The sequence below is a fragment of the Nannospalax galili genome, unplaced genomic scaffold, assembly GCF_000622305.1.
Source record: "Nannospalax galili isolate Female #2095 unplaced genomic scaffold, S.galili_v1.0 scaffold330, whole genome shotgun sequence".
NCBI classification, from domain to species: Eukaryota; Metazoa; Chordata; class Mammalia; order Rodentia; family Spalacidae; genus Nannospalax; species Nannospalax galili.
The window spans coordinates 449,515-472,925 of NW_008329640.1; the positions used below are offsets into that span (position 1 = coordinate 449,515).

The window sequence follows — 23,411 nt, forward strand, 5'->3', positions numbered from 1 at the left end:
TGTGTGATCACTTGTGTACATGAATACAGGTGGATGTGTATGCTTCTATATGTATGTGGAAGTCAGAAGAGAAGCACAGATCTTTGTCCTTGCTGGCTGTCTATCTTCTTTGAGACAGCTGTTCTTTTTTTAATTGTGTATTCACTGTGGAGGCCAGACTGGCAACCCCTTGATCTCCCAGGGCTCTCATGTCTCCACTTTGTGTCACACATAGAAGAACTGGCGTTACCCAAGCTCAGGTTGTACTTCTAGCGTTTTTGAGCAGGTCCTGGTAATTCAAACCGACATCTCATGTTTGCTCAACAGGCACTTTTACCCATGGAGCCGCCTCCCCAATCCTGACAAGAAGCAATTATTTTTTTTATTTCCTGTGATTGATTGGATCTGAACATGAGTTTCATCTATTTGAAGGGCCAAGCACATTCTCTGGGGCTCTTTAGCATTTAACTGAGAAGGCTGAGTTTCATATCTAAGAATATGGACTCACTTTGTTAGGGCCACAATATGCTTCATGGGATGGGTACTCCCAGGTTGTCCACGTTACTGGGGAATGGGTAAAATTCTCAAAACTTGTATTTATATAGTTTTTAAAACCATAATGTCGCTCCATATTTTGTAATGTAAGCAATATGTGTATGATACAGACATATATATATATGTATGTGATAAGTGTTTCTTTTGCTAATATATTGTTAACACTCAAAAAGGTTCGGGAGAGCATGGTGCAAAGAATTAAACTGGGCTTTAGCAGATACAGTCAAAACACCTCATTAATGAAATGCTACCAGTGTTGGAAGACCCAGATAGGAACATAAGCATCATGCAGCTTGCTGGCTCTTCCTAAAATGAAATGCTTAATATTTCTACATTTTTAGATCACACAGAGAGGAATAACAATAATAATATAGTTTTAAGGGATTGTGTACTATGGGGGGCACTTTAATATATAACCATATTAGAAGCCTAGATCTTTAAAGAAAATCTTACCCTAAAGGACATATTCAGACAGATAATGGCAGGAAAATGTCCTTCTCAGAAAGTTCATTTCCACCTTAAGCTTCCAAGCTTATTCCATCAGTATGTTACAATATATGGAAAAGTGTTGGCAGTGCCCTGTTAGCTTTCTCTATCATTTTGTCTATTTTTTCTGAGTCACAAAATAGATTAAACTCAAATTTGAGGTAATTCTCTCCCTTGATTCCTCCATCTAAAATCAGATAGCCACTGCAATACCTGGGATACACTGTGCTGTTCTGACCTCCCTAGTTTAGGAAGGATATTGAAATATCAGACACGCTACAAAGATAGTCACACAAGAAAGGAGCTCTACAAAGGCAAGGAGATAAAACATATGACTAGAGGTGGGGAGAGCTAAATTTATAAAGTCTGGCAACACGATGACTGCAGGGGACTTGATCACAGCCTATAAATACCTTCAAGGTAACAATATAATTGAAGCGAACGAATTATTCATAGTCTCAGAAGATGATATGACTTAAAGCAATGGCCTGAAGCAATGATAAAAAATGAGGTAAAATTGCCAGGAGGTGGGGGAAGGCATTCTTTACTATCTGAGGGCTGGAGCAGGCAGAGCTACCCCAGAGGAAACATCTGAAGCATCTTAATAGAGACAGCGCAAAGCCCTTGAGTGTGAAACAGGGATTAACAACTGTGCTCATCCATGCTCTTGTCAAAGTTCAGAGCTCTCAAAGGCACACCTGAAATATAGTCCCCTTCAGAGTGGTACAAAGTAATCAGAGATTTGTGTGAAGATTCTTCATTAGAGAATTGTCAGGAAAACGATGACACTCCGATATTGTAAAGTTATGAATTAAAATATAGAAAAGCTGTGCTTTCCTGTATATTGTATTCACTATTGTGTTTTAGAAATGATACCCAATTTTCTCCCACAAACATAAATAAAATGCTCACCCATAAACGACATTCATTGTTCAAAAGGGAGGTCCTAGAAGAAGACCAGCAGCTAGGGGGATAGCTCTATGTAAGCATGAAGAAATCATTTTGGCCCCTCAGCACCCATGTAAAACTCAGGTGTGGTGGCCAATATCCGTAATAAAGGGCTGGGAAGTGAGCAGGCAGAAGGAACTGACCAAAACAGTCAGCTCCAGGTTCAGTGAGAGACCTTATCTCAAAAAGTAGGGTTGAAAGCCAGGAAGGAAGATAGCTGAGGTCAACCTCTAACCTCCACATGTGCGTGTACAGGTTCTCTCATATCTGTACACACATACACACACACACACACACACACGAAGGGATCACAAAATGTTAAATGGCTTAGCTAGAACAATTTCGTGTACTGTGCTTTGTAAATATGTTTTTCTGTGTGTATAAATGAAGACTCTGAGTATGTGAGCCCTACATGTTCCTGAATAGGAAAAAGTGTATCTGGAGTACAGTAATGTAAAAGTCAACAGGCACACATATGTACACATAAGTTGAAAATGAATTAAATTAGGAAACAGCTGTGATAATGAAAATGTTTCAGAGCACTGTTTACATATAACATGTGAAGGTAGGACTCAAAACTATTAGCACAACTTCTGTGTGAGATGAGCCCCAAATTAAATGCTTACAAGGGTCTGGCTATGGACTGGAATGGTTTCAAAGCATCTTTCCTCCCAAAATGGCCGTGGTTCCTCATCTCCAATTGGTTTAAGCAACTTAGAAACACAGGCCCAGGGTAGACGAACACTAAATCTTTGAGAAAAACTGAAAATGTTAATTTATACATGAGACATATAAAAAATTTAAATGTATTTGTGTGTATTTGTGTTCTATGAGGCACAAGGAGCACTAGCTAAGCACATTCTCTAAAACCTTTACATCAGAAAGTGGAAGACAAAGGGCAGATGGTGATCCAAAGTGAGGACTATAGGTGGCAACAGGAAGTGGAAGAAGTGAGCTCCTGAACATGCCATTACCAGATCATGCCTTGTTTTCAAAGATTTATTTATTTTTTAGGTTATGTGCACATGTGTGCGTGTGTGTGTGTGTGTGTGTGTGTGTGTGTGTGTGTGTGTGCATGAGTGAGTGTAACAGGTCATTGTAACCTGCCCTACTTGCTGGGAACCAAACTACAGTCCTCTGCAAGAACAATATGTACTCTTAACCACTGAGTCATCTCTCTAGCCCAGGGCTTTTAAATTCTAGAAATTCTATGTTCAAATTTATAAGATGACTCTGGATAGTTAGCAGCAGTTTGTGGTCACTGAACAGTGTTGTTCAACATAGATTTGAAACACACAGAACAGAACAAACCCTAATGTGAAATGAACTTTTATCCTGTGGTCATGACCTGTGCACCACAAAGATGTCACAGTTCCACATGCTTGGAGTTAAGACTCAGTATTCAGCAAAATCAGTTGTTTTCTTGTAGTGAGAAACTAGAAGTCAACCTGCATGTCACAGAAATTTGATATTCCTGTTAAGATGGAGCTTACGTCATAGGAGAAATCTTTATTAACATATTCTTTCTTCCAAGTACCTTCAACAAGCAATTTGTAGAAACATCAAAAAATTACTATCACTTTTTCTACAATCTCTTACATTCATTATGTAAAAGGGATATTGTTTTATTTCTCCTTATCAAAAATTGATAATCGTGGCTAAGGAGAGAGCTAATGTTAATTAAGTTTCCAATTCCAGAACAGGGTCTGTTGGGATATAGCAAATACCCAAACTAAGATGAGACACATTGTGAAGTATTCTTCTTTCAAACTTTGCAGAGATAAAAGATGGAGATGTAGAGAAAAGAAAGAAAACATTTTCTCCAGGGTTGACTCACTATGTCTGCACTCTATCCAATGTTTGCATGTTTAATGCACACACACAGCTTGAAAGGGGAAGCTCATACTCTGTGTTCTGCAGTGATTCAAAAGAAATCATGTAGCTCCAATCTGCTTCTTGCAGTGCTCAGTTAAGCAAAGGGTGGGAAAAAAAAGAAAAACAGTTCATACCTAATTCCTGTTGTCATCAGCACATGGGGGGATCATGCAAATGACCAGCTAAGGAGGGAAAGTTACTAGGTTAATATAGGGACAGCCCATCTAGCCAGGCCAGGAAAGCATGCAGAAAATGATGCTTATGTATATCCAGAGAGGATGGGATTGTATTTGATTGATTTGGGATTTTGTCTTTTCTTCTTCTGTCAGTATTCTTTATATGCCTCTAGCAGGTGGGTTTTTTTTTGGTTTTTTTGGGGGGGGAGTTGAAGTGCTGAACTTCAGGCTTCACACGTGCTAGGCAGGCTCTCTACCATTAAGCTGCACTCTCAACCCCATCTAGCAATTTTCCATCTTTGAAATCTAGATGGATGTTCAGGAGGAAAACTGTACAACCACACTATGGAACCCAAAGAATGGTCACAGTGGTTTCATTTGGAGAGCAAAACAAAGCACAGAAGTTCTTCAGCAGCAGAGAAGCTGGCGGTTGAGCGACACTTGGAACTGCTTCCTTTTCTTAAGTATAGGACTAAAAAAGGTGTAGATGGGAATTTGAGGAATAGAAAGTCCAAAGTTGGAAATAAAACCTTGGTGGGATTCTCCCAATCTGTTAACTGGTTAATTAACTAAACACATGCTATCACATTACCATAAACTATTGCAAACAGGTTCAGACTGTACCTATTAGACTCCCCAAACTAAAACACTAGCTCCCTAAGGACAGGGAGTTCAGTTCATCTTTCTTGTTCATTTCTGTATACGAAGCACTAAGAACAATACTCGACTTAGCCAGGGCTGACTGAGGAATTAACTCATCAATTGTTTGCACTAAAATGGTTACTTCTGCAGCTCTGGCTAATTTTTGTCAATTCTATTCCTCCCCTTGCCTCTGACCTAAGCCATTAGAGTATATATATATGTGTGTATGTGTGTGTGTGTGTGTGTGTGTCTGTGTGTGTGTGTCTGTGTGTGTGTGCTCATATCTATTTCCAACTCAAATTCTGGGAGACTTTATTTTTCAAAGGAAGCATGTACTTTGTGGATCATTCACTGGCTATTCAAGGTGTTTTGGGAAAACTACGTCATTTGTATGTCACACCAAATTTCATTTTCCTTTTTCATAGTTCAGTACTGAATTCGAACTTTCATGTCTAGCTCTGCAACAAACCCAGCTCCAGCGATGCTGATCTAAGAAGAAAACATGAAAGCCTGTTAACTTTAGGAATTAGGCATCCAGTCAGAAGAAAATGAAAAAGAATTTGCTCCTACTTCCATAAATGCTATTTGCCCTACAGAAACTCTCTTTTGGAGCTTTGGCTGGGGTCTGCCACTGGACATTAGAAGCTAACAGACCAGGAGCAGCAGGCCAGCTGTTATGAAGATGATAATATTTGGTTAAAATGGAGGAAATATAGAAAATTAAATACTGACTACAGAAAGACTAAATGTGTTCCTGAATTACCTAATATCATTTAGGGTCTTGGAGCAAGAATATTGTCTACTTGAAGACGTCTATTGTGGTATGTACCATCCTCTGATAGATGAAATTGCATTTAGCCAAAAGTTTGTGTGCTGGCGTGATAAATTTGCGGGGATTTATGTTGAAATTTGGGAGCTAAAGTTATCTCTCAAGCTCTTTGTCTGCCATACTGTATTTAAAATCAGGATTAGATTTGAAGCCAGGTTTTTCATTGTACATAGAGGTGTGAAAGAAGGTAGTTTTGGAAGTACCTTGGGTAGATTAACGTCATTAAGAAAGAAAAAAACTGCTTGGAAGAAGACAAATGTCATAGAAAATTAAGGCTTCCTCTTCTGAATCAGGCAACTGAGATGGCCCAGCTGGTGAAAGGTACTTGTCATGCAAGCCTGGAGGTTCAATTCCCAGAACCCATGCAAATGTGGAGGGAGAGAATTGACTGCACATTGTCTTCTTATCTCACTGTGTGTAGACCTGACATATATCATACATATCACACACACACACATACACATTCACACATACACACATGCACACTCTCTCTCCATAATAAAAATAAATTTAAGAAATAAAAATGGAATCCAAAAGAAAATGTATTGGTTTCAGTTGTGTCAAAATCTTGTGCTACATTCCTTATGAGTGTGTGTTACAGGGGCTCAAAACCAGGGAACTCTAGGACATTCATTTTACCACTGTGTAACACCCCAACTTCCCTAGTCGACATTCCTGCAAGAATATGTTTAAATAAATATCTTTAAGTTCTGTTAAATTCCTCACATCTCAGGTATATTACCTGTAAACTATATTACATTGAAAAGACAATTATCATAAAACAATATAGCTTGGATTGGAGAGATGGCTCAGTGGTTAAGAGCACTTGGTGCTCTTACAGAGGACCTGTGTTTGGTTCCCAGCACCCACATGGAAGCTAAAAGCTATAATTCCAGTTCCAGGTGATCCCATTCTCTCTTTTGGCCTCCACGGGCATTGCATATACAGGTACACTAACATACATTCAGACATAACACTCACATATATAGAATAAAGATAAATAAAAATTTAAAAACCCTTGCTGGGCATGGTGACATACATCTTTAATCCCAGCACTCAGGAGGCAGATCTCTGTGAGTTCAAGGCCAGCCTGATCTATATAGTGAGTTCCAGGCTAGCTGAGGCTACAGGGAGACCCTGTCTCAAAAAAGAAAAAAATCAACAATATATCTATATCATGATGTTAGAATCAAAGATGCCTGTAGGAAGAAGTATGTCCTGAACAACCAGCGCACGCGCTGCAACTGCACCAAAAACATCCGGCTGAGTCTAACCTGTATTCTGCCAAAGGACATAGAGATGGCTGACGCAAGATGGCTCGACAGAGAGGGCCAATGAGGATCGGACATGATCAGAGAAAGCCTACAGGGGCCAATGGGATACTGGGAAGGGGGATATGAGGGAGCCCCATATCCACAATAAATGAGTCTGCAGCTGCTCACACTGCCTGCTTCTCACCTGACTCCTGGTGTCTGTGTCATGACTCCGCACCAACTCTCCCCAACCCAAGGGGTGCTCAAGTGTCCCCACAACATTTACACTGTCCTTCCTTACTTTAAAATCTTTAACTGATAGTTAACTCAGCCTCTGAACCTTGATGTACTCATAAAAAAATGGAGGTAGACCAGTCAATTTAAGCAGTTTTTGAAGAGAAAATTACTGATATGGGTAGACCGACTAGCAAACTACCCAGACAAATGCAGAAGAGATTACAAACTATGCAGGCCATCTGTGAAGAATACGAAGGTTTAGCTCTGAAAAGCCAGACTTCTAAACAAGTTCACTTATCTAGGTTTGCATTTAATAGTGCTGGATAATTTTATGACCATTCAGGGTAATCTGTAGCTATCCAAGCTAAGATAATGATAAGGGTAATTAAGCTCTGTGCCTCACTGCACATCATCATGGGCATCAGAGGACTTGCTCTTTAGGGAATTTCAGTTTGACAATAAATTCAAACTGTCCTCCCCCAAAATGAAGCTCCAAAAGATGAGGTACAAAGCACCCAACAAGCACATCATCTGAAGGTCATGGAAGTTCATGGGGTTCAGCAGTTGGACTATTCACATTTTGCTTCTGATCTGTCCATTGCCTGGTTCCCAAGTGTTGTGGCTTGAATATGAAATGTCAGCCAGAGTCTCATGTGTTTGGACACTGGGTCCCCAGCTGGTGGTGCTCATTGGGAAGGAGGAGTTTCACTAGAAGTGGGTCCCTGGGGGCAGCCCTTGAGGCTGTATAGTCTGGCACCATATCTTGTTCTGCCTCTCTTTTCTAAGTGCAGATGCGATGTGACTAGTTGGTTTCCTCTCCTACATGCTGCCATGCCATCTCTGCCCTGATGGACCGTATGCCCCTGGGACCTAAGGTAAATTAAACCCTTTTTCCCTTAACTTGACTTTGTCAGGGTATTTTATCAGACACTGATATTCCTAGAAAAGGAAAGAGATTAATTAGTAGTGAGAAGAGGGTTGTAATCAAAGATTACTATGATCAAAATATATGATATTCCTGAATGAAAATGTCATTATGAAATCTATCACTTTGTACAATGAATACATACTAATTTTAAAAAAATTACAATCACATTAGCATCTCTTTGGCTCTCCTTTTCAGGTCTACAACCATAGTTCCTTTAACACTAAAAGCTTTTCTATGGGGTAGACATACCAATATTATTACGAAAAATCATTATAGGGTTCAGTGGTTAAAGGTTCTTGCTGCCAAGCTTGAGGACCTGAGGAGACCATGTACACACCTCCCCCACACAAATATATGCAAAAAATGTTGTTAGCATTTAAAAATGCAATTGTGCTTATTCTGTAGGTGTTTCAGTGGTAACAGGGAACCATGCCATTCTTCATTTGATCTTCTGCATAATTTTATGAGATTATCAGAATAATAACACTTGCATCTCTATCATTTATACAGGGTGATTGCTAGTTGGTGGTAATGGGTACTGGATTCTCTGGCTCTGGGTGAGTAATTCCCTTGACAATCAGCAAGGAAAGAAATACAGAGTACTGATGAGAAGACAGGAATGACTGAAATTATATGCGCTCACATGACTAGTCAGGACAAAAAAACCCCATCAACATGAGAGGGGCATAACATAAAGACAGAAAATTAGCCCTGCCTTATTTGGAAACTTCTCTTGTTTTCTTTGATTTCTCTAAGACTTCACTATCTAGGCTACCCTACACCCTCCAGCATTTTCTTTTTAGCTCCCTCCATTTTCCTCCTTCATCTTTTAATTTTACTTATGTATTTCCCAGGTTCCTACTCACGTATATCTCTGGAGAACTTAGCAACCCTCAAAGCTTTCACTGTCTTTGTAGGATGGATTCCACAGTCTCTACTACCAGCTGGCTCTTCCTTCTGAGTTCATCACACATCTCCAGTGGAATATTTCAAGTGGCTTACTTTTGGATGTCTTATATTTTACATTGCCTGAATCAAACTCTTACTTTATTATAATATCTTTTTTCTTGTGTGACCCTTGATTGGTTATTGTTGAAATCATAATTTACTCACTCTAGACATTCTTATTTTCTATCCATCTCTGTCCAACAGCTAGCAACACCCATCTTCTCCCTCTCTGACAAGTCCTTGCTTTCATCCTCGTTACCTTTTAATGATCATCATCATAGAGTAAGCTTTTAAGATTCTTTTCTTGGACCTCCTAAATAATACTGTTTGTTTTCTGTGAGCTCATTGAAAAACATTCAGTCTTCCTAAAAAATAATAAATGCAGACTGTAGATTTAATAATATATATGTTCATATGTGGGTATATATACTACATGAAATTAAGGGCGACTATTTGTGGAAGGAGGATGACAGGGAGAGAGGCATGAAGGATAACAGATAGATATGAACAAAATATAATGATACATATTTATGCATATATTAAAATTAAAGCAATTACTTAGTAATGTTAGGTTATCTTCTGCCTGAATTATTTTAATTCTTCCCATGTTAGAAGCAATCTATGATCAGTATGGTACTAAAATCCTTCAAACTATATTTGTAAAAGTATACCTGGTACTGTTAACTAGGCAAAAACCCAAAGCTGCCCAAGTCATAGAGGAAAACCTAATACTCTCATTTTGTTAAACAGATGTAGTAATAAACTTCCCCTTATCTTCTCATCCCTCTACCCATAGATTAGGTCTCATTCCACTTCCATTAGAGAAGGTTCTTTTTGCAGTAGATGGTGATTATTACAGAGACCCATCATCTGGTCAATGTGTGGAAAAAAAGAGACATTGCAGTGCTTAGCCCTAAATGGGGCATCTGTATCACATCCTCTTACCCCAAGGTTCAGGGATTATTTTGGAAGGAGCAAAAAGACTGTAAGAAGCAGAGTAGTAAACATCTACAGTGAGTCTGTGTGGGGCTGACATGATAGGACTATTGCACATATAAACTTGCAGTGGTTGTACATCATGCTCAAGACCTGCATAAAATCAAATTGGCCAAAATCCAAGATGGGAGGAGGGAGGGTTCATGAAGGCTTGCCCCTATCAAAGGGGGGATTGGTAATTAATGGCTGCTTGTGGATTGACAGTTTTCTGCAGGGATGTGATACTGGAGAGGCTACCAATGCTGCCCAGTCGAAGGTCTTTCACCCATGTCCACACAGGGAGCAGTAAGTGAACTCAGTGGGCCAAAAATGAAGCCTAAGAAGTTGGAATGGAAAAGCGACGGGGGAATACAGGAGAAATTGGAGGGAAGAGATAGGGGTGGATTCAATCAAAGCACATTGCATGAAATTCTTAAAAATAAAAAGAGATTTTTAAAATCACTGCAAAGAAAAAATTAAAAGCATGCTGTTTATTATATATTGTGGACCAGGCACTCATAGGCATCCTTTTTTAAAAAATATTTTATTTATTATTTTTATTTTATGTATATGAGTGTATCACCTACATGTATGTGAGTGCACCTGTGTCATGCAATGTCACGGAGGTCAGAAGATGGCTTTGGATTCTCCTGGAACTGGAGTTAAGGAAGGTTTATAGCCAGCATGTGGGTGCTGGGAATTGAACCCAGGTCCTCTGCAAGAGCCATCAGTGCTCTTAACTGCTGAGCCATCTCTCCAGCCCCTCATAGGCATTCTTAAATATATTTCTATATATCATCACAGTGGCCTGCAAGACAGCATTGTAATTAGCATCTGCATTTGACAGAGCAGTCGAGTAATTTATCCAAGGTCACAGAGTTTAGAAGCAGAGCTAGGATTTGAACAAGAAGCTACTTGCTTCTATAACATTGTGGGGGAGGGGGTTCTGCTCTTCCTTGTGGTCTGCCTTTTCTTTCATGGGTTTTACCGAGCTCCTCAACAGTCCCCTCCTTTGCTCTTGTACTAATTCTGGTCTCTTCATCTGGTCTATTTCTTCTTCAGCTTCCACCAGCTTAACTCTCAACCACCTCATCTGTGTACATCTACAACCCTTTTAGACTAACAATACTCTTCTCTTGCTTGGCATATAGATGATTGTGCTTTAAGACAGAATAACAGGTATGATTTTAATTTTCTAAGTTAAGCTTCCTCACATCTCCAACAAATTCAAATAAATTGCTATTTCATAAATATGTGTTGAATTAAAGTGATCACTACTATACTGTCTACTCTGAATTTTTCATTAGGAGTATAGTCACAATTAAGAGTCAGAACTGGATTTGAAAGCCTGTTCAGCTGTTTATTAGCAATGCTATCTTGGGAAAATGTTCAGGCTTCATTAAACATGAGTTGCCTCACTTACAACATGAAGATATTAATAGTGACTACCCCAATTGTGTGGTTGTGAACTCCCAATAAGAGAAAGCAAACAAAGTTCTTACACAAGGTCCTGTACCTGATATTTTGACCATCAATATTAGTGGTAATGATCCCAATGCTAGTGACACAATCTCTGAAATATAGGGTCTGGAGTAAATGTCAGCAATAACTATCTGTCCATTAAACTTGCTGTCATTCTATAGAAAATAGAATGGGGAAAATAAACTGAATTACAGAGGTTAACAAGAGAGTCAAATATAGAGTATGAGACTAATTGCCAACCATCCCCTGCCATCCTGAGTCTGAATTGACTTTAGGATGAAGGTTTCTTTGGATGGATCAACAGGACCTATCTAAATGTCTTTAAGTGATGCTATGCTCCAAGGTGTCATCCGGGGATGGGAAATGTCAGGTCTAGCTGTCAGTAGTATCTTTGAGGCTAATCCAGTTATACAGTTCCCTCAGCCATCTATCAGTGAAACACTAACAAGTTGAAACAGCAGCGGTGACAGCACAGGTTCTGAGCATATGATTCTGTGGAGTGGGTGGCTAATGAATTCCCCCATCAATGCACTGAGTTTCCATAGCTTCTGAATGCAGCCAGACATTTGAAATCCATCATCTGTAGCTTCAGGGAGGCAATGAGTTATTTCTTGCCCTGTTGCATTGAACAATACCCCAGGAGTAATGACTAGTAACAGTGTAAGCGGTGGGACAATGAGATCATTCATCTCACCAGTGTGTCTGGCGGTGAGAAGGTGGAAAGGCAGGCTTGCTAGGAAGGACATGAGCCCTGCACTCACTTGATAGCATCTAGAGTTTGCTTTGCTTTTTGCACTTTAGATTCTTAGGCCTCAAAAGCCTATTTGCTTACTTGAATAACTATAGTCAGACAGGATATAGGATATCATCCTGGCATTAATTCAGTCACAGTCTGAGTCCTTAAGATTTTATACTACTTCTGTTGAAATCTTAAAGTCTTGATTTAAGTATGTTCATTCTTCAGGAAAATAATTTCTCAGAATTAAATAGTTAATTGAGAAAAACCATAAAGCATTAATATAAAATCCATCCCTGACTAAAAGCTCAGTCTGTGCCAAGAGCCAGGCAAGAGTTTTATAGAGACAACTAATAAATTTCTTTTGGGTGCAGTTAGTATATGCACATGCATGCGATGCTGATGTAGACACCAGAGGACACTGTCTGTCCTGCTCTGTTGCTCTTTGTCATACTTTCCTCAGATAACGTCTCTCACTGAATCTGGATCTAGGTAATCATATCTCCATCCCCCACTGCTCTGGGTACCAGGTTCTCAAATGACCACACACACCTTCCTTTTTATGTGGATTCTTGGTTCTGTACGCAAATCTTCATGCTGCCTTAACAGCAGTATTACCCCTGAAGCTCTCTCCAGTCCCCTGGATTTTTTAATTTTTATGTTCTTTCATACTTATAAACTCTAGGTAAGTTAAGATTGATCACAGCATCACCAATGCATAGTACCTTTCCTGGTTAAAAAAAAAAAAAAAAAGAAAGAAAAAAGAAAAAAGGACTCTATGTACAGTGGGTGATGTTTACGAGTTTAAGTCTTTCAATCCTATTTTTTTCAAAATTCATGTTCTATATGCATTGAGCAATGTGAACCATGACAGACTAAAGGATAAATGAGGAAGACACAGGTGTTTGGCCTTGATTTCTCATAATTGTCTACGGGGCATCAAGTATTTCCTACACATTTTGTCAGTTCCATTTTATGGCTGCATTATTATGCATTTAATTTGCATATTAAGCTTATAATTCACTTCCTTCACACTTTAGAGAATCAGAACCTACAAATTGGGTGCCAGCACCGGAAAGCAGCAGCTATCCATCTGTATAGTCTAGATACACCCACATTAGGTGCTTCATTCTAAGAACGAGTTTGGGAGGTTATACTTATCTGTAAGTACAAGAGCAAGCAGTCTGTGTCTTCATGGATACCCTGGTAGACCCAAGCTATGTCGATGCTAGTCTTATCTTTCTGTGACTGGTTTTATTGTGGTTGGTGTTGATCGTGGTGTTAATGCTGCCAACTTCTTTTTTTTTTTTTTTTTTTTTTCGGTCTCTACTCCTCTCCCTCCTGTTCTCCTTATAAAGTATCCCACTTTATATGGTTAATTGAGGAAAGGAACCTTAGGTTAGGAAGTGTTGCACATCTGCAGATGAATCTTAGAGCCCAGTGAACCACTGCACTGAAGGAAATGGAAGCATTGTGTGTTACCTGGCAACGTGGGATGAGACCTAATACAGCATAACGGTTCACTGAGTCAGTGCAGGTGTTAACTTATCCTGTTGATCTCACCTAAGACTTTCTCAGAGACAAATGTCTATATTCTATATATTCTAGAGCTTATGTTAATGGGTCACTACAAGTTCTCAAGGGTGGACCTGGAGAATTCATAAAATTGACTTTTGCTAAGGTGATGAGATTTTTTTCCCCCAACAGTACTAGAAGACTCAGCAAAATAATTTAAAAGAAACTTCATTTTCATTTTATAAAATACATTCCTCTTTTTACTGATGTGTCTATATGCACACATACATACACATCTCTTCATGTAATCATCAACTATTGTCTATTTCTTCAAGAAAATTACCATTCTACATTTGTGCAGTCCTTTGCTGGTAATAAACAACATGCAGAGAGTTTATTTCAATTAATCCTTAGGAAAAAGCTACAACATAATCGTTTTGTTCCCACTTAAAAGGAGGTCAAAGTGGCATGTGGTAGTGTGATCTTCTCAAAGCGACTAACATATTTGGTAACTAAGCCTTGAATCCAAACCTCTTGGTTTCAAATGAAGGGATTTGAAATTCCATGCTGACTCCCAGACCAGGTAAGGAACCAGGGTCAACAGATTTAGATAGAAACATCCTGGGATTAATAGAGATCTGAGAACACACTGCTGATCTCCCATGCACCTACCTACCTCTGGTCCAGCTTACATAAGCAGTCGCCTCATCCAACCCTGGCTCCACTGCCTTCTCCCAACTTCTCCAGCTCTGCTGGGATGGCACAGCTAAGCTGGGAGCTGCAGAGAAGGTGCCCAGCAGGCCCTCTCTGCACAAGTGGCTAATGATCTGGAAAAGCTCCTAAGCTCAGAAACCCCAAAGAGGCTTTTTTCACTAAGAACAAATAGCAATGAAAGAGAATATGAGCCAACCTGCAGTGCACAGCACTCTGTGGGAGACGAGATTGCATCTGCTGGACACCTTTGTTGTTTCCTTGTTCTCCCCCTCTTTACTTGAGTTACCAGTCTCTAAAACACCAACATTCCTCTGTACGCCACTGGACATTTCCCTAAACACAGCTCCTGAGTCCAGTCCAGTTCTGTCAATGGCCAAATCCAGGGATGAAGCAGAGTTAACTGACTTCTAACTTCTCTGAGGACAAACCTGGCAGATGCTGATGCTTGATAGTAAATATTCACATAGAGACAGCCAAAATGAAGCATCCAGGGAGAATTTATAGATGCAATAGACGAGAGGAACAGACCATTTATCACACTTCAGCTCTGCTCCGTTTTATTCGCTAGGAGTCTCTTTGAATATCATAAATTATGGAAAAACAGTATTATACAAGCCAAACTTAATAAATACTCAATTTCCCCACATCTGACCCTGAGAGATATTACCACTGTCTTTTCAGGAGGGCACAGACTTGGGAAGGAGTTTGGTCTGTCCAGAGAGCATTCCTTTATTATCCCCATCTTAGCTTAAGTACATACCTGCATTATAAACCAGGAAGGAAGTCATTGAGAAAGGTTATAGATTCTTGTCAAACAAAACAGATGTCCTGACACATAAATTTTCACTGTTCCTGAAGGACTCATAATTAAAAAATGAATCCAAGAAGATTTACTGTAAATTACACACAGTGAGAAAGAAATTAATACAATGCTTTTCCACACCGGCATTAACTGCATAAAGGCATTAACTGCATAAAGAGCTAATTGTTGCCCAGTTCTCTCTGACCTTCTATTTTTATAGGTAGTGAAAGGAGGTTGTCAGAAGCTGCCTGAGAGTAATCGCAACACTTCACAGTAATCCTTTCTGTGAGCCTATTCAATGTCCCCCTATTATATAAATGAAGGTGAGTATAACATGACAAACCTCCATAAACCCTAGATGTGGGGCCAATAGGCAGTTGTCACTCACATGTAAGGTCAGCTGCTCTCCAAATACTGGGCTGATTAACTCAACAATAGATTTCACTGGAGGGAAACTTAGATTTGACGTAATAATTTTCAAAACCTCCTCAACCCTGAGACACCCTCCCTCAAAAGAATCTCATTTCATGGACATGCACTTCTACAAACATCTTTTTGCCTTTGTCAGACGCAGAGAATACACGATTTCATTACTATCTCCAGCAACAACCGTCAGAGAAAAGAGGGCACTATGGAAGTGTGAACTCCCAAACAAAGAAATGTTAGCTAATCTGAAATAAATTATTCTTAAATAATTTTGATCTCTTGGCTTTTTATGAGTATTTTTAAAGTGATCCATCTTGTTTAATAGTGAATGTCAAGGGTCCTTTAAATTCCAAGAGAAAACTGAAGGAGTGATAAGTGTGGAGTATACAGTCCACAAAGCCCACCCACATTAGCACCTGTGGCAGACATGACTAGTTAAAGCCAAATGTCTTTCAGGCTGGATTTATCCACTGCTCTCAAAAAATCTTTCCAGTGTGAAGCTCATGGTCAGAGAGTAAAAGCATGGACAGCTGGCAAGCAAGATTCAGTCATATGCCAGGCTTGCTCTGTGGATTATTCTAGGGTGCATGCTTATCTCTGGGTCATACTCACTGGTGTTCTTGAAAGGGTTTGCTCTCTTTCAAGAAGAGCCTTCAAACAAGCTAAATTTGGGCTAAAAACAAATGATACCAATGGCAATACTAGTGGGAAAAAAAAACCCTGAAATTCTTAGGAACTCCTTTTAGTAGCAATTTATGGGACACATATTTTCTGTCTCTGTGTATATTTATATCTCCATTACTGTCTCTCTCCTTCTCTTTCTTACAAAGACACACGTATACATACCCCATTCACTCAGTAATTACAATCTATACTTTGTTTTTCACCAATTTAATCAGCCTGAACTATACGTAACATTAAATACAGTACTCTTCCCTCCATGATTAACATCCATTTTAAAATAATAAAGTTTTACACAATTACAGCCAGAACAAATTTGCATCAGGTACCTGGCCCTCATCTCATGCCATTGGAGTTTAATCCTGATACTGTGGCATGGAAATCTCTTCAACTTCTCATGTGTTTGAAGGTTGATGTCCAATGGAACAGCATGGGGAGGAGGAGCCTTTGGGAAGGGGAGTTAATGTTGGCATTTCAAAAGGCTTAAGGAGTAGGTTTGCTCTGTTCTGCCATGCAATGGCACACACTTCCTTGCTGTACAGGACATGGTATATAAGGTACCATCCCAGAAATACAGGTCTTAATCTACCAGCATCTTGATTTAGGACTTCCCAGTTTCCCAAATCATGAGAAATAAACTTCTATTCTTATAAATTGGCCAATCTCATTATTTTGCTATAATAGTACAAAGTGAACCATGACAGGTACTTACATCTCCTCTTCATGTCTGTCATCACTTCCTTTGTTTTGACAGTGAGTTATCCAATCAGTAAGTGGGCTAATAATCTGAACAGACAGTTCTCAAAAGAAGAGATACAATTGGCCCACAAATATTTGACAAAGCATTCAACATTCTTAGCCACCAGAAATGCAAATTAAAACTTCTTTAAGATTCCATCTTTCCCCTGGACAGAATGGCTATAATCAAGAAAAATAAAAATAGCCAGGAGTTGTGGCACATACCTTCAATCCAAGCACTTGGAAGGCGAGGCAGGCAGAACTCTGTGAGAGGCTGGCCTGGGCTACATAGTGAGTTCCTGGTTACCTGGGACTACAGGGAGACCCTATCTAGAAGAGACCAAAAAATTGAAAACTAGAAATAAAATTAAATGCTGGAGAGGATGTGGAAAAGAGGTACCCTTACACATTGCTGGTGGGAATATCAACTGGTGTAGTCACTATGGAAGTCAATGTGAATGTTCCCCCAAAAGTTAAAAATAGCACTGGGGCAGTTGGTCAGTGGTAGGGCACACATGCCTAACATGTGTGAGGCCCTCAGTACATTCAAAAAGTAAATTAAAATAGAACTATCATATGATCCTAATGCTCCATCCCTGGCCATATACCTGAAAGATGCTATGGCAATGTGCCATAGAAGTACTTACACATGCATGTTTATTTCTGTGTGATTCACAACAGCTAAGAAATGGGACCAGCCTATATGTCTATCAGCAGATGAATGGTTAAACAAAATGTGATACATATGCACAAGGGAATTTTATTAAGCTATTAAAAATGAAATCATGATGTTTGTTGGAAAATAGTTATACCGAGAAATCCACTAGACTCAGGGAGAAAGCACGTTTTTCCTTCAAATCCAGACTCTAGATTTAAAATGTGTTCCTGTGTGTATGTTTGTGGAGTATATTTGTCAGTTCCAGAAGTAGGAAAGGGGCTGTGATGCTAGAGGAATGGTAAGGACCTTTTCTTTTTTAAAGACTCATTTTTATGTTTGTGTCTGTGTGTATGCCACATGTATGTGATACCTGAAGAGATCAGAAGAAGGTGTTGGATCCCCTGGAGCTGAAATTACAGGCTATTGTGAGCCTCACATAGTTGCTGGGAACAGAACTCAGGTACTCTGGAAAAGCAGCAAGTGTTCTTAACTGCTGAGGAAATTATCTTGAGAAGTAGGTAGGAAAAAAAAAAAAGAGGGGGATAATGAATACATGTGGCATGAAAACAAAAGGTGGAACTATTCCTGTAGAATAAGGGGGTCAGCAAAGCGTGTGCAGGGGTACGGGGGAGGGTACTGGAAGGAGAGGAAAAGAGCAAACCCTCATGACCTAGGAGGGTAGCTATGGGTTCGCTGTGATGGAACCCATGAATTTATATGCCAAGATAATAAACTAAAAAATAGATTAATTAAACATTTTAGATTAATTAGTTTTTTAAAAATTACACTGGTGAAATGAAATCTTTTAACTCCTGCCCAAGCCTTTTGTCTTTCTAGGATGGTTCCTAAGCTCTTTTCTTTGGGGAGTAATTTTCTTTAGTTCAGGAAAACAGACCACTCAACAAACAAAACCATCTTTTACAGATTATAAAAGCCTCATAAAGTATCTAGATAGGTATTTATGGCTTTTCTTTCCTGATACTTATTCTTAACAGTCCAGAATAAGAGGCTGGGTTTGCAATCATGCCTTTCAATCTTCTACTTAGATTCCTTTGTTCCTGATTCTGTTAAGAAGTATAAACAACAACAAAGGATTGGTGAAGAGATAAAACATGGTTTCACTAGACCGAGGAGGGGCTTCATGCTTAAGAGGGTCACAGACAAACTAAGTTTACTTCAGAACCCTGTGGATATTCACATTGCACAAAAAAAATTAAGATCAGGTTATTTCATTTTAGGAGAAATATCTTCGGGGACTGTCTGGAGTGTTTAGCTAATAGCAATAGTGTTTACTTACTCCAATGATGTGTTACACATTTTCATGGGACATATATGCTATTTTTACTTTTATAAAGAAAATTATATAGCATGTCAAAACTAAGGTATAAGGTCACACCACCAACAAATGCAACCTATTACATTATCACTTCAACCCCAAAGCATGTTCAGAAGCATCAGCATAGTATTCTAGTTTCTCTGAGAAGTTCCAAATATCCACATATCAATTTTATAAGAACCCTACCACACTTCAAGTAAACTGTCAAAGAGTAAGATGAAACCTCTTTCTTACCATTGAAGATGCCATGTGAAACAAATGAGTAGAAATGGATACAGTAGTTGCACATTATCTGATGGTAAAAGATGCTTATAACTATGCCAAATCATATTTTCCTTAGGAAGTCATACTGAACAAAAAAGAAGATAAATCACCTTGAAGATGCAAGTGAGCTGGTAATAATAGCCTCGTTACAGCAGTCATGAAATAGTCATTAAATTATATGCAGCATAAATCTCACAGAGTTTTGTAAATGATCATGGTTCTTGGAGGCTAAATAAAGATAAACTGTAGTAACTAAGGCTCCTTTCTCCTTGCTCCTTGGCATGGCGTTTCCTAATGTTTAAGCTCTAGCTCCTAGCACCATATGGCTCCCAAAGCATCTGAGAGAGAAATAAAAATCTGCAACTCCAATTACGCACTCGTTTCTAACTAGCCCTTGTGTGGAGCACAAAGTAGAGCCTTGATCTGCTCTGGTTCTCCTGGAAACAGGTGGGCTTATAGCTCAAGCCTGGAACTTTTAGCTTGTCCCAATTCTAGAGACTACTGGAAGGGATTTGCTGTGGGACAGAGCCTGCTGTGGTCCCAGTTTGCCAGCTCCACCTCCAAAAATCCACACTCTGCTTTCCTCCTTCGATCTGCAGATTAGCAAAACCCTGAATCAGAGATTCTCATTCACTGTTACTTTTACTCCTTTTTTGGAGATTGGTACTGATCCCCAGTTGATCTTTTTGCTTAACTGCTTTTTCCCTCTGCTATTTAAACTGAATTCTTATTGCTCCAAATTAAATCCATTCTTTCTAGTCCTGTCATTGCTAACTAATGAGAACAATTCCTCTCTTTGCTCTTGGTGGTTACACGTGGGGTATTTACGAATGAGAATCATATCTTTCTTTAGCCTACTTTCTTAACTGCAGATTGCACAGGTGATAAAATGGGTTAATTGTTGCTATAAAAATATTTTCTGTCCTCATAACGAAGTAATTTTTTTCCTCCAAATCATTTTAATTTCTTCAACTTGTACTGTGTTCTTATGATCTTCAGGGACTGTTGGCAAAGTCCTACCCTCTCATAGACACAAGATCTAGTGCAAAATATTAAATATGCAAAATGCACAGTTAACTTAGTCACTGTGAAGTTTCAACTATGCACGTCCACTCTGGTACTCAAACCTTAGTTTTCATCACACATTACATATGTATAGTTATGTTATTATATTATAGTTATAGCTATTATTATTATTTTTGGTCTTTTTGAGAGAGGGTCTCCCTGTAGCCCCAGCTGTCCTGGATTCACTCTGGAGACCAGGCTGGCCTCAAACTCACAGAGATCCACCTGCCTCTACCTCCTGAGTGCTGGGATTAAAGGCGTGCGCCACCACGCCCGGTAATTTTTAATAAATGAATTCTTATTGAATCACAGTCACCTGCACTTAAAAAAAAATATTGTTAAAACCAAGTAGCTTTGACAAAGACTGTAGAATCCCCAAACATTACCAATGTGGTCCTTTAGAGAAAGTTTACCAACCCCTAGTCTAGGTGTTATTAACATTCCTGTTAGCTTTGCTTCTGGCAAGAGCTAAGTTGAACAAGTCTCTTGTTTATACCCAAGCAGTCTGATAAGTGACTCATTTCAAGCCAAAGCACGCAATTAGGAAAGGGAGTCTGGAAAGCAAGCATTTTTTTCTCTATATTCATAGAACAGAAGAAAAGTTTCCCCTTTGTGTTACCAAGGCATGAGTGTGATGGTTCACACAACTGAAGGGAATTTTTTATAAGTATGAACACTTTCTTTTTTTTTTTTTTTAAGTATGAACACTTTCACCATGTCTATGCAGACATGTTCCACAGCATTTATCAAACTCACACCTCAGATCACCAGGAAGACAAATGATTCCAGACCAAGGCTGAGTACTCACTATGTGAAGCTGGAGGAAGTCGCCAAGTCCTGGGGCACTGTCAATGCGTACTAGGATGCCATCCTTTACAGTGGTGCTGAAGCCCACAGCAAGGCGGTCTGAGCGTGTGCTGGGTCTGTCATTGGCAGGCCAGGTGTAGAGGATGAGGCCACCACTTTTCCCAAAGATGTATGTAGCGCCAGCTGTAACAGCAAGGAGAGAGGAGACATCAGGGCACATGTTGTACACTGGCGGCTCTAGCACATTGTTGAGACTGCAGGGAACAGCTGTAGGAAGAGAATGTCCCCCACTGGACAGCATTTAGTGACTGAGAGGGATGATTCCAAAGCTTCAGAAGGTGTTTGTCACACCTAATTAAAAATGCCCACGATGGGAATGAATATCAGAACAGATGTTGCAGAGACATTCTTATCCTTAGCTCCTGATGAGTGACAGTCAAGGGTGACAGGCTGTGTTTATGAACTTTGGTACATTGTGATGATCAACAACAACATTAACCTTCTTTGAAATAGAAACTTTCCCCCATCTCTATCAGAGACTATCATAATATTCTCATCAGTGGAGTCAGGAACCTGTCCAGCCTACCCATGATGCCTGTAGTGAAGAAGTTCAAAGGTATTGTTACTCTTTCAACCTAGGGAAAGCAAGCTGACCTGAGGACAATAAGTTATACAGGTTGAGCAGTCCTTCTACAAAATGCCTGGGACCAGATGCTTTTTGTATTTTGGAAGTTTTATATTTTGAAATTTTACATATATATATACATATATACACATACACACATATATGTATATGTAATGAGATATCCTATGACTAGAATGCGAGTCTAAACACAAATTTCATTTATGCTTCTTATACATCTCTTATGCATAGCTTGAAGGTAACTTTATACAATAATTTTTAGAGTTTCTGTGTTTTGATTGTTGTGGTCTGTCACATGACATCACATGAAGACTTTTCCTAGTGTGGATTTCAGATGTGGGGTTTCTAGATTAGAAATGATCTAGTTGTATAACTAAAAGTATTTACTGACTTTATTATCATGATGCTGTAAGCATGTTGGCAAAAAATATTCCCAGGGTCTTTTGAGAATAAATATCTTTTCCCCTCAGTGTTTATCTGATGGTATTTATCTAGTATTAGCATAACCACTCCTATCTCTTTTTACAAATTAAATTCCATAAAGGAAATGTGGAGACATAGAAAAAGCCTCACGATAATGAATTTTTAACATGACAAATGGTATGATCAATTTATCGAGAAGTTTTACCAATGTTTTTACTATCTACAAGTGTTTTTACTATTATTTGTATGACTCTTGGGGTTACCAAGAATATATTAATTTAAAACTATTTACAAAGCCAATAGGGAGGAAAAAAAAAGAAAACAATTTGTGATGGTCGGACTTGCTTATAAACTTGATGGGATCTGCAATTACCTTTGAGAAGGGAATGCCTGTGTGACACTATCTATTTTGGGTTAATGGACATGGAAAGATCCATCCTGAGTGCGGATGGCACCATTCCACGGGATGGTGTCTTGGACTGAATACAACAGTGAAACGCGGCTGAGCACAACTAATATCCCCAAGCTTCCTGGCTGCTGCTGCAATGTGACTAGTTGCATGGAGTTTCTGCTGCTGTGACTTCCCTTCCTGATGGACTGAATCCTGGAACTATGAGCCAAAACAAACTTTTTCTCCCTTGAGTTGTTTTTGGTCAGTATATATTGTTATAGTACAGACACAAGTAACAAATATATATTGGCATTTAAACAATTTAAGGTCCTTTTTTAAGAAACAAGAATTAAGTTCTAAATTAGGAAAGAACATTTTGATTTGGTAGCCAAAATACACTATGACATTGCAGCCTCTATGGTTTTATGCCTATTACCAGTGACAAGTACTTCTAAATGGTGCATTTCTCAATGTCCAAAGATCATTGGACATTAGATTTTCTTGTGTGAACCCCAGTGAATTTGTTGTGAGCTTTGCAACTAGTTTTTTAGACATTGGACAACCATTCACTTATCTTGAGCATTTACAAAAATCTCAAGTACTTGTCCATATTTACTGTCACAGATAATTTACCTAAAATATTGAAAAATTGTATTTTCAGAAGAAGCAATGAATTATACAGCTTGCTTTGAAATAATAAGCTCATTTAGGCTAGAATTGGAAGTTTATGTCATATGCCATCCTTGTTAAAGCACTAAGCCATCTGAGATATGTGGACTCCTATTTTCCTCTTTGAAAGGTCATCTATATTACTTATAGCACATGCCCTATCATAGCGTTATTTTCCTTTAATGAATTTCTCAGTCCTTGGGGTATGGTTTCAGGAAAGACCTCCAGAA

At 39.1% G+C, this 23,411-nt stretch overlaps 1 protein-coding gene across 13 annotated transcripts in view; it reads right to left on the bottom strand.

The window, feature by feature from the left end:
* Positions 1 to 23,411, bottom strand: part of Nrxn3 (neurexin 3) — a 1,763,451-nt gene that overhangs the window by 376,586 nt on the left and 1,363,454 nt on the right. For all 13 annotated transcript variants that reach the window (XR_003850606.1, XR_003850607.1, XR_003850608.1 and 10 more), the window contains one exon: positions 21,057 to 21,238. Coding sequence is in view for 9 of the 13 variants with exons in the window: in XM_008839710.2 (XP_008837932.1) it covers positions 21,057 to 21,238 (182 nt within the window). In the remaining 4 variants the exon portion in view is untranslated. The remainder of the gene's footprint in view (positions 1 to 21,056; positions 21,239 to 23,411) is intronic.